At 44.7% G+C, this 17,548-nt stretch overlaps 1 protein-coding gene across 6 annotated transcripts in view; it reads left to right on the top strand.

Annotated features, from left to right (window-relative positions):
• LOC135944588 (band 7 protein AGAP004871-like) overlaps positions 1–17,548 on the top strand; it is a 58,508-nt gene that overhangs the window by 19,244 nt on the left and 21,716 nt on the right. The window contains exon 1 of one of the 6 annotated variants that reach the window (XM_065491637.1): positions 7,322–7,752. The exons of 1 other annotated variant lie outside the window; for it this stretch is intronic. In XM_065491637.1, coding sequence (XP_065347709.1) covers positions 7,722–7,752 — 31 coding nt within the window. In that variant the 5' untranslated portion in view covers positions 7,322–7,721. Of the gene's footprint in view, positions 1–7,321; positions 7,780–8,191; positions 8,447–16,312; positions 16,462–17,199; positions 17,481–17,548 lie in introns of those variants that run through there. 4 more of the 6 variants (XM_065491635.1, XM_065491638.1, XM_065491640.1 and 1 more) reach the window with 4 other exon arrangements.

Here is a 17,548-nt window from a genome sequence, read left to right as displayed (position 1 = left end):
TTTCCCAAGTTGCCTGCTGCGTAGGATCATGACACGAGGGCGCTATTGGCACGTTCAAGACTACCTAAAAGGCTGGCCACGGAAAGACGAATCGAATCTCGAATGGGTGGTGGATTGAATGAAAAACTCTCGTCTTCAGTTTACTCACGGTACTGTAAGTTGAAGTTAATTCATTGGTTACTCAACCAAGTTAATTTGTTTTACTGTCTCAATTAAAGTTCAAGCTTCTGAGAAATTTTCAAAACACGTCTCATAACATTCGTTAAACATAATTTTTTCTCTCACGTCTCTGTTTTTACCACAGACAGAAAAAATGGCATTCTCCTTCACAGGCCTACTTTCAAGATGGCCTTGGCCGAATTCATTCCGCCCGGCCAGCGTGTGCTGCGATTGCAAATTCGCGTAAATGAATTTTGAAATTCCGCCTGCGAAGAGAGCAGTATAGACTCGCCTGGGTGGCTGAGCGAGCATAAATAATCCGCGCCTGGATGGCTGTTTGGTTATTAAATTAATAAATATGGCCGCTGCGTTCCGCCCTATGGGGCGAGCGAGGGCGAGAAAATTGGGAGGCGTGCATAATGGCCACGTTTCGTCGGGCCCGGCGAATGGGTTGCAGTTTTTCACGCCTGAATATTACATCAGATTTTATCTCTGCCTGTTTTACTGCCCTGCCGCTGAATAATTTAGCCTCCACGCGTTCGACTGCAATTATCTGGAAACTGGGACGGTCCAGTGGAATGCGTGAATTTTGCACGAAGCTGAGGTTTGGAGGGAAATCTTGTGCAAGCGATGCCTCACTGCAGACGGAATTCACCACAAAGCTGCAAAAGTGCCAAGCTCTTGTTCTCGTGCACCAGACATGCACGTTTCGTTAGCCAGAGAAAATTTAATTCTGAAACCACGAGAACATTTGAAACTCGATAAAACCACATCAGCTGTTGTAGCAGTCTACAGACGTGTCCATGCAGCATATTGCTTTAAAAGCTGTTGGAAAAGTAGGCAATGTGTGCAGCAGACCCGTCCACTCGGTTGCATACCCGTCAAACTGCTGTTTGCGGAGCTGTTTCCACATCTGGAGGCCACGCTTGGTACATGACTAGCTAGCCGGGCTCTTTTGCACTCATTTTGCTCTAGAGAACATTATTTTGCAATTTTGACGCAGTTTCCGAGCTTAAGTGCTCTGACTATTGCTAACATCTCTGTGAAATTTTCATCCAGCAGCACTGCGAAATGGCATATAGCTACATCAGGTGGTGCAATACCTAGCTGTATGCGACGTATTTTCTCATCTGCAATACTTGCAGTATTTTCTGGTATTTCCGTTGGGTCATTAAACTACGTGTATCATTGAAATCCCCAAATCCTAACTGTGTCAGCCGGGGGACCGGCCATAGGCTGCACCTGTCTGGAACTCTTCTGAGCGCTGCTCCCCATCGACCGACAAGGCTTTGCAATTTCCGAGAGGCCGAGATGTTGTCAGAAGAATTAAATTTAATCCCGCGGCGCTCGGTGAGCCAGTGGGCGATCGTGGTTCGTTGCATCGCACCCAGTTACGCATCTCCACCTTCCCGACAAGCAAATGCAGCAGCTCGAGGCTTTGCCATTTTCAGTGTGGCCTCGTTCCGTCCGTTCAGATAGCAGCATAATGCGAGTATTAATATTCACACCGGGTGACGTGCGCGTTTTAATCTCGTGCACGGATGTTGCTCCGTTTATTGATTCACTCGAACGAAACTGTTGCTGATTAGCATCGCAGGATATGGAAAACAGCAGCGCTTTCCGCTAAATTTAACCAGCGCGTAAGTTTTCGTGCGCGCAATTGCACGTGGTAAGTGTTTGGTGCGAGCTGCGACACAGCAAGAGCGTTCGCCGACACCAAAAGTAAAAATATAATACAGTAAAGAGTAGAATGTCTGATTGGTTCCAATGCTGAAAAAAGGAAAAATCATAAAAATGACGGAGAGAAGTTAAAGACAGCACTTGGGAAGAAAGGTAATATTTATTTTTAAGATTATTTTGAAATCTATTTTTAGTGAAATTCTAAGCAAACCGCGATTGTTTAAATTTAATTCGATTTTGACAAATATATTTTTAGAAAATTAGGCAATTGTGTTATTTTTCTTGCTGCAGTCATATTTCAAAAATAACTGGTGGCACGAAAGCTCTGCCTAAATGACAGTGATTTAATTACTCTCTATTCATTGTTGACCTACTCTTTCAATGATCTATGAAGCGTTCAGAGGGATTGAATTTTGCTCGTGTCAACCGTGATTGCTGTCGTGAAAAGAGTTGTTGCAAACAGCGTTACAATGGCACTTGCGGAGACTGTCACTGTCGACGGATATTTAAATTACGTGGGAGGTTATTGTTCGTAATGGCTCACACACCCGGCGATGAAAAACTCGTCTGCATATTCTGATTACAAAATCGATGAACATGGCTCACGTTTTTGGCGTGAAACTAGTCGCGTGTATGATTGATAGAACAATTTTCGCGACGGGCTATTAATCGCCGTTCTTGCGGCACGCCTGCCGGAGACGCTTATCTCGGCGAAAGAACGGGTGCGTTTGATTGTTTTTGAGCAAAAGAGTGTGCTCCGCAAGCAAAAAAATGATATAATTTTGCATCAGTTGAGGGCGGTTGAGTTTTATATCCGTTGGCATGGGCCAACAAGACTCGTAAAATTGCGTCGTAACAATAAAAGTTTGGTTACCGAAGAGCAGCAGTTTTATAATATGGACGTGGCCGTTAGCCCGAGACCTTTCAAAGCCCCCAAGGAAAATAAATAAGTTAAGCAGCGAATTACGCACATTGAAATTTTCAGCGGTCCTAACACAATCGACGATTAATTGCCGAATCAAAAATTAAACACGGCCTTGCAAGTATCGCTGAATTCCTCTCAGGCCAAAAATTTACGTCGCTTATATTTGGGTGGAATGAATTCAAAGGGAAGGGATTCGCATAAAAGCTCCGCTTGTATTGTCATTTAACGAAACATTCTCATGGGTATTCAAATATTTGGCCTACGCTGGCTTGTTTTCGGCAAATCCCTTTGCATTAAATTTTCACTCGCTAACGTGCAACGCTCTGGCTAGAGGATAAAGACAGCTTTCGCCTCCAAGAGACTGTTTTAGCTGTTAACAGAACATTCACAGTCAAAGTTTTATACACAAATTAAAAAGAACAACTTTTTTCATTTAATACGCGTTTCTCTACATTCAGAAGGTTTCTGGATTGTGTTTTGTTTTGGATTTCTAAAGTTCTTTCACGCTCTAAACAATCAACTGAAATCCCACCAGGCCTCTTAAAATAGCAAACCAAGGCGAGCTTTCTCTGCCGGGAACGTGTGTATTAGAAACGCTCTATCCTCCTGGACCGCGGTACCAAAACATATTTATTGCGTGAGAAAGAATTGCAATTGTTTTTGGCGAGAAAATCCTGTCGAGCTTGCAGAGTGGTAATAATGCCGAGCCGCAATAAATGTTGCGTGCGTTGGTTTTTGGCCCACTTTTTGCATGTTTTCGCCAGAATGCGAGAGCGCGGCGGCCATTACTTGACGCGCGCTCTGTCACAAACACATACAAACATGCAAATTTTTGCGCGTGTGGTAATCCATTCATCGTCTGGATGGCTCAAATTCGCTGCTGCGGCCGACAGAAGAACTCCTAACCGATTTTAAAATAAACCCTTTCACTCGGTCATGTCAGAGCGGCAGCCGTGTGTGAATTCTTCATTAGCTCTCTTCTTTTGTGCAGCTCTCTCGTAAATCGAGCCGAAGGTGAGTGGGCTGCCAGCCACCCGCTCGGCAGACATTAATTAATGCTTGTCCGTCCGTCGGGCACATTAGCAGCGCCCCGACTGCTTTTCAATCCCGACTTGGGAAAACAAATTAAGCCTGGCACTCGCTCACTGGTTCGGTGCGGTAGTTAGGTATATTAATGACTGCAAATTAGCATCTTGCCTGTGGGGGTGCGTTGGCCCTCGGGCGTGGGCGGGCCAGATAAGCCAGGCAAACAGTAAATAATTGGCACTATCTTGGCAGCTCATCGTAAATTCACGTCTTCCTCGTCTGAGAAACCCCGCCGTCAGCTGTTTTGATGCTTTCCCGATAAAGCAGCTGCTGGTGACGTGAAAAATGGGCAAAATGATGGCTTAAACACCTAACAACTTATCTATTTTCAATCTCCGTGCACCCACAGGCACAGGCAGATGCGACCAGTATTGTGTGGAACACGTTACCATGAATATATTTTTCCAACAACGTATCATTAAATCGATTTTTCTTCCTGTCAAAATTTGGCACCAGTTTGAAGCGCAGCTTGATACGACTTTTTCGCATTCCATCGGCCAGGGGCACGGCCCAATTTGAAATTGTAATTGCACGGCATCCAGCGCTTACACAAAACAAAGAAAAATTTACATTTCAGATCTATTTTATCTGTGAATCAGTGGCACACGAAAGTTATCGCATGACCTTTATCGATCATTTTGGCGTTTTTAACCTTTTCCGGAGCTCACGGCTTCACTAGCTCGACGAGCAACTATTAAGAATTCCTGCAAATTTTCTAGGGAAAAGTTTGTAATCGTCTAAAAAATCTCTTCACGTTCTCCTCGCACCGTCGCTCAATTTAAACTCTGTCTCGTGATGTAGGACACCTGGAACCAGAATTTTCCGGCTGCAAATTTGGCAGCGGCGGAAGGGAGAATGATACCCTCGGTTAATGAGGTCCCGGAGTTGAATGGTCTCTCGGCGAGTAGCACATTTAACGTGTGTGTTTTTTGGCGGCGAATCGATCCTCTTTGTCCGCCAATTTCGCCCTGGCTGCTACTACGCTACACACTGAGCAACACAAAACACACAATATGAAGAGGCGGAGCGAAAAATTCAATTTATCAAGCAATATTTCATGAAGAAGAAAAGACGAAGGAGCTGCAGAGCGCGCGGTAGCGACTCTTACAAGAGCAGGGTGAGCGAGTGTGGTTTGTATATGTATATAGACGCACTCACTCCGCGGGTCGGTTGCCTCTACCACTCTCGGAGGAAGAAGTTGCGGACGAAGACTCATAATAGAGCAGGATGGAGAGTGCGGCGCGGGGCTTTTTATCCACAGACCTGAAGGGTTAGACACAAAAAAGCGCCGCTGGCCAATCAATTCTGCCGCCTGCGAGCTTTTTGCGGAAAGGGGAAATTTCGCCTCCCTTTTTTTGGCATTTGCGTCACTGCGCTTTGTATACTTCTTCTTCTCGCCGAGCAAGAAATATCAATTAATTCCGTATTGATTGAGCCATCTTTTGAAAAGCCAACGAAACAGAGTGCGCGCCTACTGAAAGGGTCCCTGCCTGAATGGAGAAAAGCTGGTGCCACTATCTTGATGGTGAAGGAGAGAGAGATAGTCTAGAAAGAAAGTGCTCCTGCTGCACCATCTGTCCTTTATGGATTATCAAGATGGCTGTCTCTTACCCCACAAGCCGAGATTCAATAATATCTGTTGATATATTGATAAGAGTATTTGAACTTTTTGTGCCTGGTATTATTGGAAGAAAGACACGACGTAAAAAGTTTTTACAATAGCTGGCGGCCGTAAATTGCGCCGATAATAAGGTCACATCTTCCTATCGATTTTTCGACACGAGATAATTGCTGGAGATAAATTCGGGGTAGGCCCGTCGTCGTTTTAAATGCTGCGGTAGAGAACAAAAAGAGCGACAGAGAACGTGTGCTGCAAGTTTGATTTAAATTTGACCTGAATTCCGCAACGATTTTCCATATTACGTACGCGGCTAACAGACGGGTATGCCTGTGGTCAAAGGCAGCGCTGGCTAGATTTTCATCAAGTTACGGTGGTCCAGGCCAAAAATCCGTGCCAATTTCCGAAACCTCTTGCAAGATGGCGTATGCTGCGCAGCTGAAATTGACGCTCTGCCTTTTGCTTCGGGGGTAGATTATTAAAAGAAGCAGGGTTTGCAAAACCCCGCATTTTTCCGAAAAAAACCAATGCATTGCAAAAAAACTGTTTTTTGGCGGGTTTTTCTGCAATTTAGCGCATTTTTATTGAAGATAAAAAATTCTCTCGATGGATGACCATAAATGAATTTTTTACAAAAACAGTATACAAGCCACTGGTTTTACCAAAAGATCAAAAATTTTAACTCTTTGTAATTTTCCAAAATTGTTGACTTATTTGGAGCGAAATGTGACGTTTTTCGAGTTAAATACGGAAAAATTCGGAAAACCCCACAATTGGTGTTTTTTCCAGCTGGATTTTTGAGCATATTGTAAAACTGGCGAACCCTGAAAAGAAGTGTAAAACGGCAAATGATGATTCCTATTCGTCAAGCGGAGGTATTTATGGGGTTATTTTGCTTTAACTCTCCATAGCTAATAATTTTCCAAATCAAATTTTCATTAAAAATGTCATGCTTTAATTTTGTGCGTCATATTTTGGACTTAATGTTAATCCTAAAACAATCATCAATTCAAACTTACACTCTCTAATGGAAGTTAAAGTCTACTTGAGGTTTTCATTTTAATAAATTCAAGTTTGGGATTGCCATGTCAAATAATTTTCTTTTCTTTTGCGTATTCAGTACAGGCATTAAAGAAAATGAATTGCAAGACGAGAAATATACTGTTCAAAAATATTAATTACTGGGGTAATACTCGACGCACTTAGCCGAATTATAGATGTTGCAAACTATTCATTTTAGATTAATACAGAAAATGGTCAGGAAAGACAATTGTTATACGGTCAAAGATGACACTCATAGCCTCTAATAATACTCAAATCATGACCATCTGAATGATAGTATTAATCAACTCCTCAAGCTATACTACTATTATCAAGATGCTATCTTCTTCTTCAAGGCTGAACAGTTTTATTAAGCTTCGTGAACGCTTTTGCACCTTACTTTCCAATATCATCCTCTTCCTTGCGATGGATCGAAAGCGTATTACCTTAGTACCAGATCACTCTATTGGAGATGAGATCTTATCCCAAAGTATTGCTCCACCGTTTTTATATCAAGGAAACGGCTCATTTCTGTAATCTGGGCCGGAAAAGTCGGTCGCTGACCAATGGTAAGGAGCTTTTTTGGCGACCGCGACCGCATTTGGCGGGCGTACCTTTGCTTTAATACAGGGGCGGTTGGGAATTATTAAGCAAAAGAGAGAGCGGGTGAGGGCATGAAGAAAGAGAGAGAAGAGAGAGAGAGAGAGAGAGAGAGAGAGAGAGAGAGAGAGAGAGAGCGGCAGCGGGCGCAGCAGCGAGCAGCATCACACACAGCGTGGCGCGCTCGGCTCCGCTCTTGATGTGTTCTCCACTCACCAGTGGTGCTGGCGAGGGAAGGGGAACCAGCAGCGAGAGCGAGCGCACCGGGCCACCAGCAGCCAGAGCAACACATTTTCATGTGATATTACACAAAAGCAGAGCGGCAGAGCTGCGCTCCTCGGTTCGGCAAGAATGCGTCACGAGCGTTTGCAGAGATTGTTGGCGGGCACGCCGGGCAACGGCTAGCGGCCGTCCCGCTAGGCCATCATGGCTGGTGCAGTGACGATAAGGACAAGAAGTATGTGACCCCGCACGACCTGCCAGCCGCGTGTGTCCTTTCGGTTCGATTAATTGTTGTTATTTGTGTTGTTGTGTTCCGGACCACACACCAAAAAAAGATAACGACAAGTGCAATTTAGCGCCGCGAGTGCCGAATCGCGGGCGCTCGCTAAAATGGACGGCTCGCTGCGAAGATCGAGTTCTGGTAGGGTCGAATGTGTAGTGCGCTGTGGTTAGTACACGAATTGATTAATCTCTCTTTCTCTGCTCTCTCGCTTTTTCGCACACTCACCCGCTCTCGAATGCAGTTGCTACACACAATCCGTGCCTGTTTTAAAACCCCCCTCCCTTCCCCTCGCACGGCTCGTGTTTTGATTTTTGCCCACTTTTCGCGCAATCCGCCTTTGCCGCCGATTGTAAATTCACCCCTGGCAGGCACCCCGGCGGCCGACGCGTCTATCGCTGTGTGTATTGCTCCGCTCTAGTCTTGCATGCATTGTTATTCGTTTTTTCATCTGCTAGTTTTTGCATGTGCCAAGTTGTCCGCCGGCCGCGGCGGCGGTGGACACGGGAAGCGGCCCCGCGCTGGCGCCACCGTAGCCTCAGGCCTTAATAAATAATGACGCTCAGCTTCCACAGTCGGCTCGCAGCCCCTGTGTCAGGTGCTGCGGGGCGCATTCACCACCTTGCTCGCCCCCTTGGCACCGGCCAAAACATTCACTTGCCAGGATTCGCGAGGAATATGCGCAGTGTTCTTCGGCTTTCCGCGCTTTTTGCCACTTTTTCCGGGTTTTCCGTGTGCGTGTGAGCACACTCGCACATGATCCCAACGTGAATCCGCGCGCTTTCTCGCTGCTTAATCTCTTTCTTTTCAATGAGTTCGTCACGATCTAAGCTCCGTGAGTCTGCTTTTTACTCGAAACTTTGTCCCCTTTAGCGCTGAGAGATTGTTACCTACCGTTTCTTCTTTCCTGTGGAAGAAAGCATGATTTGGTCTGAAACTATACTCAAAGCACAGTTCCCTTCCTCGGATTGTTCCATAACTAGATTGTAGTTCATTTTACTCCTGCATCTGATTGCCCTCTGTGTACACCCTCTTAGAATATTTCCGGCGCTTTCGCCAACTTGAGATTTGTTTAGACGAACTTTTAAAATTTCCAACCGACCGTAGTGGGTTGGAAGTAGAAGTTTTCTAAATGGAAGAGTAGCAATTTTAAGTGTTGTTTAGGCCCTTTCTCCATTTTCTCTCTCGCCCGTTGTTGAGTACTTTCAGCATGAGTTGTATTTTTGGAGAGGGATGCTCAGCGATTCCACCTCTGTGTGGGAATTGGTATTCTCCGTCGGTGTCCATTCCTACCGTTGCCAAATTGATCTCTGGCCCCTTTGTTGGTAGTGGTCGTTTCCAAAAGCTGGCAGCATTTCCTATTTTCCCCTCGTAGCCCTCACAAATCTACGTCATCCTCCAGTCGGAATTGCATTAACTCCCAACTTCTTCGCCGGCGAAAAGTAAGCCTCGGAGGCAATCTCTGCAGAAATCGGAGGCGACCTAACTAAATTTTTCACGCTCGCACGGAGCGGGATTTGACATACGACGAAAAGTAGCTGCGCCTCTCGCAACGCCGCTTGATCGATTCGCTGGTTTTGCCACAGCATTAGCATTGAAAGTGCGAATCGTTCACGTGCACGGTGTGCTCCGTCCCGTGGTGCTCATTATCGCAATGTTCATTTTTCATCGTGCAGGTGTTGATTCACATTATTCCACCATTATCCGCGGCAGCGCGGCGTGCGCTTTACTCAATTTACCAGGCCGCGCTGCTGGCTTCTGCTGCTGTTGGAAAAGGAGGCTTTTATTACAAAATTATGACGTCAGCGGCACCCCGCCACAGCCGTGTAGTGTGGAAATAAACGACTTTTCCGCTGCAACCCGAGAGATAATTATTTAGGTCGGAGCAGAAACCATTTTTCTTCGGAAAACGCCTCCTTTTTATTGCCGCTGTTTGTCGTCGACCTCTGCTGTTCTCCGTCTAAAAAGTAAGCGATCAAGTTGGCCTCTTTAGAGCGCGAAAAAAATCGCTGTTTGCCTTGTCAAATATTTAGGCGTGCAGCGATGAATTATAAATTAAATCTGGGAGGCCGTGCCGTGAAAGGTGTTGGTGTAGGAAATTCAAAAAAGGGAAGATGAAATAGAATCTTTCTGCCACCAGCTCGCCCGCCCGCCAAGATCCGTTTCGCCTGCGCTCGCTTTTGAAATGACGTCTTTATCAATTTTGCACCGCTTCGAGCACGATGAAAAAATTCCCATCCTTTGCAATTTAAAAAAGAAACACCATTCGCGACGGCCATTGGGGAATAAAAATCGCGCGCTCGGCAGCTGACATAAAGAGAACGTTTCGTGCAACTGCGTACTAGTATTTTTTAAAGGCGACCGTTATTTTCGGAACCATTATTCTCGCAAACGTCAAAAGTTGTTCTCGCACTGCTTCCCAGCAACTTTTCCTCTATGTGCAGACTTTCCGCCCGACCCACGGAGAAAGTATTGCAAAAGAGATTTGACGCAGTAACAGATGCTTCGTTCGCAAATAAAACGCCGAGACAGGTCGCTCCAAAGATCTAGGCAAACGGGCTTGAAAACAAAGTAATAACGCAAGCAAGACGTGGCAGTCAAAACATCAACAGTCCGTGTGTCTAGGTGTATGCGCGGAATAAAGCAAGAAATGCATGAAGTGCTTGCTTACAAGTGCAGCACAAGTGCGGGCAAGAGGGTCGAGTTGGAAAGCAAGGTCTGTGTGGAAAAAACGCGCTCCTTCACACTCCTTATTGTAAAATAAGTGTTATGGATTGCCTTTCCAAGGATGGTGAGAGGCAAAAAGTCTATCACTATTCATAATCTTGAATGGATGGCATGGTGTTTTGCAAGTTCATCCGGTTATCTACAGGTCTCGGCGAAAAGTTTGGGAACTCTTTTTACCGCCTCCATCGATCTCAACCTGTTTTTGTCACGATCCATATTAATGGGCAATGTTTGTTTGTTTATGTTGGAAATATTGCCGCCACTATCTTGTCGGGGAACGAGAGTTTGCCGTTTGTTATTAGCAGGAGCTATTGAAGCAGAAACTTTCGCTTCCTTACCAGGGGAGCGTTGCACGGACAGAATTGCTATCTGCACCCGTCAAGTTGTGATGTTCAAACAGCTAGACGGCATTAATAAATTCCCAATTAATTTCGGCGGTATCTTGCAAAAGTTTGAGATGTTTGCATCAAAGTGCTTGACGTTATTAATTAAAAAGTTTTGCTTTATTCCCTTCAGTGTTCTTGAAACTCAATTCAACAAAAGTTCCTTCCACGTGTTCCATCGATTTATTGCTCTGATTGCAAATCCATTTTTCTCTTTTCAAGAATTATGCTGCATAAAAGTGCTACCCAGCGACTCCATTTCGCTTCTTAGCTGGCGCAGTTAAAAGTAACCGAGGGAGAAATGTAAAATATTGCTCTGGGCATAAACTTTGTCTTCATCATTTAGCCATTTGCCTCTATCTCGTTGTGCAATTAAAGCAGCCCGCTTGGATTGGATAAACCATTTTTAATAGCAGCATCCGACTTTAATTACACGCGGCAGAAGCAGCTGAAGATAATATTTCCGAGGAAACAGAGTGCGCCATTAATTTCAGAGCAAAATTCATTTCATAAAACGATAATCTATCCGACGGTGGTGGCGGGTGGCGGGTGTGCAGCGGGGTCGAGAGTCGGAGAGTGGGGCTGGAGAGCAGCGCTTCCAAGATGATGTCGCCCTCAAGTGGCTAAACGTTGTAAACGTTTCGCTCTCTGCATGCGCGAGCTGTAATGACTGTGTTGCAGCAGAGAGGAAAGACACTGTTTTGGAGCTGGCGCCCATATGCCAATTTAGCAGAATCAGCAGAACGGGCGAGAAAGCTGCTTGTTTTGCTCTAATTTCCATCTGCGTTCTGGCCCTTTCACTCTCTCGTTAAACAAACAATTCGTATAGCCAGAATTGCAAACCGATCCGCACGAGCAAGATAAATTTGCGGCAACTGAAATTATTTCGCAACTTGATAAATTATTCAAACAGAAATTGGCCCTCATTTAAATATTCATCCGTCACCGTGCGCCTTTTGTGATGCAAATTTCCAGCGCAAAAAGGAGTGACCGAATGCGTAATGCCGTCTTTTTCTCCTCTCCTTCCACTTTTGCCGCTCATTGTTCATCAGCGTGACGCAATGTGTTGCGTATCGATTTTGTCCCGCAACAGAGGCAACAAATAAACAAGCGTCCAAATTTAATTGAGCGGGAAAAATCGATCAATGACCAGCAACGTCATTCCGGGCCTGAATTATGCAGCCCGCCGGGCGTATGCCGGTGACACGCGCCGCACAATGGAATTCGCCGTGTGACGCCCGCGTCCATCATTAATTTGCATTTTTAATGGAAGGCGCGTTGTAATGGCGAGGAAAATGGCCCAGAGCGCGTGCTGCCGGCTGGCGTGCTGTAAATATTTCCACGCATAAAATGATTGCCTTTCTCCAGCAGCTGCCATCACGTGTGGGATGCGCCCCCTAATTAAATTCACCCATCCGTGAAATTCCCTCACGAATTTCGCCTGCTGCTACTGCTCAATTTTTGCGTGCTCCTGCGCTTCCCTAGGCAGGCCAGTGTCCCTTGGCTAATTGAATTACTCAATCAACCTTCTGACAAGGATAGCTAAAGAGAGAGATGCTCATTTAGTATATTTATTTTTTAGAATACAATATTTTGTCCTACTGCACAAGCAATCAAGAAATATAGAAAAAGGATAATCTGTTCTGCATGGATTATTTAAGGATGGCCGGCTGAGAAGGAAAATTAGAAGAGAGAAATTCTCTCTGACCTTCTCATGCTGGACAGCCACTATTTCAGCCTTTCAAGCCTCATTTTCAGTGCTTAAAAGTAAAAACAAATTTCATGCTGGAGTTAGCTACAGGAAATTTTGAATCCCTGGTTTTCAAAAAACGATCAACTGTACTCAATGCTGAGCACAAACAAACAGAAATACGAGTGACGATACCACGTCAAACCCCACCACTCACCTTCCTTGCAAAGAAACTGTTAAAAAATCGCTAGCTACAAATTCAATTTTATTGTCACTCAGTGAAGGCTACTAATTCTGACAAATCATTTAAAAAAAGTTTTCGTCTAGAAATTTTAGTAAAATTTTACCCATGAAATGAATGATATTGATTTAGAGCATGTTTGTTAAAGGTTGTAGAGTTTTAATATCTTTCAATTATTAACGTGTGTCTTTTAATAGCTTCAGTCTATGGGAAAATAGTAAAAATGAGGTCTTAATGTGGAATCAATTGTTCAACAGTAGACGTAAAATATCTGGTATTTGTCGATCCTGTTGATCAAAGCTGCTGCACAATAATGGCAGCTGACATTGCCGAGGTTTCGAACGCTTTTTTCTTAATTTTATCTCCGATTCACGTCCCATTTTACTGCTCTGTGGGCAATAAAATCACGCATATTCGGTCGGCTGCGATAATTAACAAACAACTCGGCACCAATAAAATGGTCCTATTTTTAAGAGAGAAGCGTGTGTTTTTCACTGTCCGCTGCGTGGCAACTATTTTTGGCACCTTTTATTTCACTTTTACTCCACGGACCGGTGGCATCAATGCCTTTATCTGCCGCTGTTTATCTCGCATGATTTGCCGCTTGCAATTCCACAAATTGAACTCGCTCGAATAGCAGCCAGCCAGCCATGTCCCAACAGTAAAAAAGTCGTCGCGGAATCCACTTGCAGAGATGACTTCGCGTGATAGCGAACTTTTTGCAGCTGCATTCTGCACAAGTGCAATAATTTTCTCGCAAACCGTCTCCTCCGCTTTATAAATCTGGAGCACGCCATTCGCTTGCAGTGACTGCGTCGTTTACACTGCACTTTCCTACCGCGTGTGATTAATTGCACCTCCACGGCGAGAATTGCTTGCTCGGCGATTTAGCAAGTTGTAATTTTTTTAGACTGTCAAATATGTTCATTGGCTGCCGGCAAGTTGAGTACTTTCTCCGCTCGCGAAAACAATAAATTCGGCTCCCGATCCCGAGTGTTTTGGCAGACGCGAGAATCCGCGCCACGGTCTGCAATTGATTCACTATGACATGCCATGCTCATGCTTTTGCCAAAAAAGCCATATCGTAGTGGCAAATTGAACGCAAACCGCACAAAACATTTTTTTAACCTCTCTGCTCAGCACATTCCGTGGGATATGAGCTTACGGGGTCCCAGGAACACCACTGAGCGGAGAATATGGGGCCCGAGTCGCCACAGAGCTTGGGCCCAATGTGGTCATCTTTTTGCCTTCCCGCACCGAGGTCTTTCAATTAAATGCCAGCCGCTGTAAAGGTGCGAAAACCAGCAAGTATAGCGAGTCGGCGCCGGTGCGCCTCCCAGCACGTTGAGCTATTTGAGCATTTTGAGTCACTTAACTTTACAACTTTGGCCATCTCTGACAATGGGTAGCCAGTATTAGATCCCCGGACTGTTCAAATATCTCCCATTGCTCTGACACTCCTGAGAATGCCTTAAAATGCGAGCCAACTGACTGGTTAAAATATTACCTTTCGAGAAGAAAATAACATTAAAGTAGCAATGAACAATTGAAATTCTGATTTTATTTTGCCGAGATAAATTATGAGGTGACGTTGCTGTGTGGTGCGCATTTTTGTTTTTGTTTGTACTTTGCAGTTCAGTATATTGTTGACAGACCGCTGGCACTTCCGCAGCAGCACTTTTTCCAACCCATTTTGCTGCTTTGTCGATTCAAACTTTGTTTTCCACTGCATTTCCCCCTTTCCGACGCGCAATCGATACCCACGCGGTCTTTTGTCCGCCCTGAGAGAGAATGGGCTCTCTTCTTTCTCGCCTCCCAAATCCCGAAGCTCGCGCGCTGCTTGTTCTTCTTCTTTGTTTCTCGCAAGTTCCCGCGCTCTGGGATGTGGTGCCACCATCGACTGCAGTTGCGCTTTGCAATAGAGGTCGGCACCGTACAATAATATCCCGTTTTATCTCAACTCTCTTAAAAACACCCCATTCTGGAGAAAACTGGTGTTTGATGGAGACGTGTAGGAGTTTGATCTCTTTTTTTAAACCACAAATTTTTGTATGTTCTGACATTTAAAATGCCAGACCATATTTGTTATTTATGATTGATAAATTACAATTAAATAAGTGCGTTAGTCGAATATATTATTTTGCAGGTAAAAAGTGATTGTTTCCAAAATATGTACATTGCCGCAAAAAAATTACCTAGGTATGCAACCCCTGCAACAGATGTATCATGCAGGTTGCATATATACACTAAATATCACAACATGGTATTCACCAGTCATAACTTTAATGTGTGTTTAATTTAGTTTAAGTTCTTTAATATCCGATTGTTCTATTGATTATTCTTTGTTAATTAATCAATAAAATAAGGCGCTTGCGTGTTTAGCAAATTGATTTTATGAAGAGGAGCGCATTAGCGCATATTAAAAAATAATTACAACACGACACAATCACTTGTGAAAAATTGAATAATACTGCTTAGCGTAATTCATTCAATTCCAAATAAAAATTGGCGTAATTTCACTTCACATAATGCAGCATGCTATCTCAGTTGGCAGGAAGATTTCGTGCGGAATGTAAAATATCCACTCAACTTTTAAGATCCTTGTAAATCTCGGCTCTTACCAAGTTCGGCGCTATATTTGGTGCCAAAAGGCTGCAAATCCGCTTTGCCCATCAAAACTTTAACTACTTTTTCATGGGCAGGCTGTAATTGAGTGCACATACAAATGAATCAAATTAAGTTTATACGGCCCGTTGCGGAATAGACCTCATTACGTTGTCGGCGTTTATAATAGCGAAATACATACACATTATTACGATTATGGAGCTAGCACACATAGCGAGCTGAGAGCATCGCATTTACTTCGCCTGTCATAGATATATAATGAGACCGTTCGCTATTCTAATATGCATGGTGACCGCAAATTTCGGCCACCAAACAGACTGGGGGTATAATTTCATTCCCATTCGAGTCGATAAATTGCTGGCTCATTCGAAACTTATTTCCCTTGGGTCTTGTTTGCAGAAAATATGAAGGCTGACTGCTATGTGGGAAATTACCAAAGTTTTTTATGTGAACCACCCTGTTAAAAAAGGCTTGCAACTCTTTTTTGGCTTGTTTGAGTTTTGCTGGCGGCCGTAATTTAACAAAAGAGGCTCGGTTCCGTGATCAATCGAAATTATTGTGGCAGCTGTCAATTTTACTATTGCCACCTCTCTATTTCACCGCAAACCGTTAAATAAATTTACCAGCCCCGAACTACACTTCACCAGCGAAATAAATTTTCATTGCTTCCAACGAACTGAAATCCACGCAGGTGCAAATCTATAGCAGCCAACCGCAGTAGCATTAAAATGGAACATCAAATTGCGTGAACGTGCTGCTCGTTTGGTCGCTAAAAAGCAGGAATTCTCTTCACCGACGCGACCAGGTGAATGACATTTTAAATTACAAAAGCACGTTGATAACTACGCGGGTGGTCGAGCTAGTCATTGGTTTCCTGGGAATTTCCTAACTAACCCGACCTTCGTGCAAACTCGTATTTAAGAATGCACAATGGAGCCTTTTATACTATGCAGGGGCGGAAGGCAGCGAGAAAAACATTAAATAATTAAAACGCACACTCCCCTCAGTTACGCCTCTAGCCTCAACAGTTGCGTTCCGGCTTCGGAGAAGGCCACTTCATTGAATGCGTGCACTGAGCCTAATGGAAAAGTTTGGTTCACTCTTCGACTGCGTGAATTGAATCTCACAAGTGATTCTGTGCTTCCCGCGAGCATTGACGGAAATCTCTTTCATTCAGTAAAATGGTAAGGGACTTCAGTACACTGGCATTTGTTCAATTTTATTAATGAATACTGGCACGCCTATATTAATGAGATTTAGAAGTTCATGATTTACATGATTATTTTTCCAAGCAATTGGCTAGAATTAATTTGCAAATGTTATTTTCTAATGCTTTTTTTAAATCAAAATTGATTTTGATAACTAACAATGATGCGCGATGTAAAATTATCTTAATTCATTACAATCTCATCTATTTTACTTTCAGAACAGTAAAAAATTTGTGAGAGCTGTTTTTTATTTTGTAAATATATTTGGTATTTATTATGAATAGTCCCCAGTTTAATTTTTGCATTCAGACCCATGCCTCGAAGCAAATATGAATGGGGCATTGGAGGCGCCCTATACAAAAGGCCGAAAGATGCGTTATCAGCCGATTAAGAGAGGCGTGTTGATTGCTGTGGCGGTCGGCTGCCTACCGCGCTCTTATTATCCGGCTCACACGCCGGCACTTATCAGGCGAAAATGCTGCATAATTCGGAAAAGGCAGCAGCAGCGGCGGCGGCAGGGAGAAGGAAGGGGCTGCTGCGTTGGGTTGGCAAGGCGCCTCCGGCCGGAAAAGCAGCAGCGGCGGCGGCGTCGGCGAAGAAAAGGCGCTTTGGCGTCAGCCCGGGGCCCCGCCCACGTCGCTAGCCAGCGGCGGCAATTTGCAAAATCGCTCCCGGCAGGCCTCTAATAGCACGAATCGCGCCGAGCGTCAAACAGCTCATTTGTCGTCTCGCAGGAGGGCCGGCTCGGTCATGACTCGGCCGTAAAGAAGCCGCCCTGTGCCTGCCACATCCTGAGGAGGACCCAGGTGGGCCGCACCGGGGCCCCCGCGCGCGTTGCCGCCGAGCTGCTTAATGTCCCCGAGGAGGGCGCTCTGCCGGCTATATTAAGATAAGCAAGCGCATCTCATATAGTCGCCAGCACACACACAGTCTTTAGTCGGCCATGGTGACGACAGCGCACTCGGAGCGTTCCCAAGAGCCCTTCTTCGATGGCAGTAAGTTCGAGTGTCCATTTCTATTTCAACCAGCGAAATAATAAGGGGGCTGGCCCCTCCGGCCGCCT

This window comes from Cloeon dipterum, chromosome 4 (assembly GCF_949628265.1).
Source record: "Cloeon dipterum chromosome 4, ieCloDipt1.1, whole genome shotgun sequence".
Lineage (NCBI taxonomy): Eukaryota > Metazoa > Arthropoda > Insecta > Ephemeroptera > Baetidae > Cloeon > Cloeon dipterum.
The sequence above is the reverse complement of the archived record's forward strand: the minus strand, read 5'-3'. Positions and strand labels throughout refer to the sequence as shown.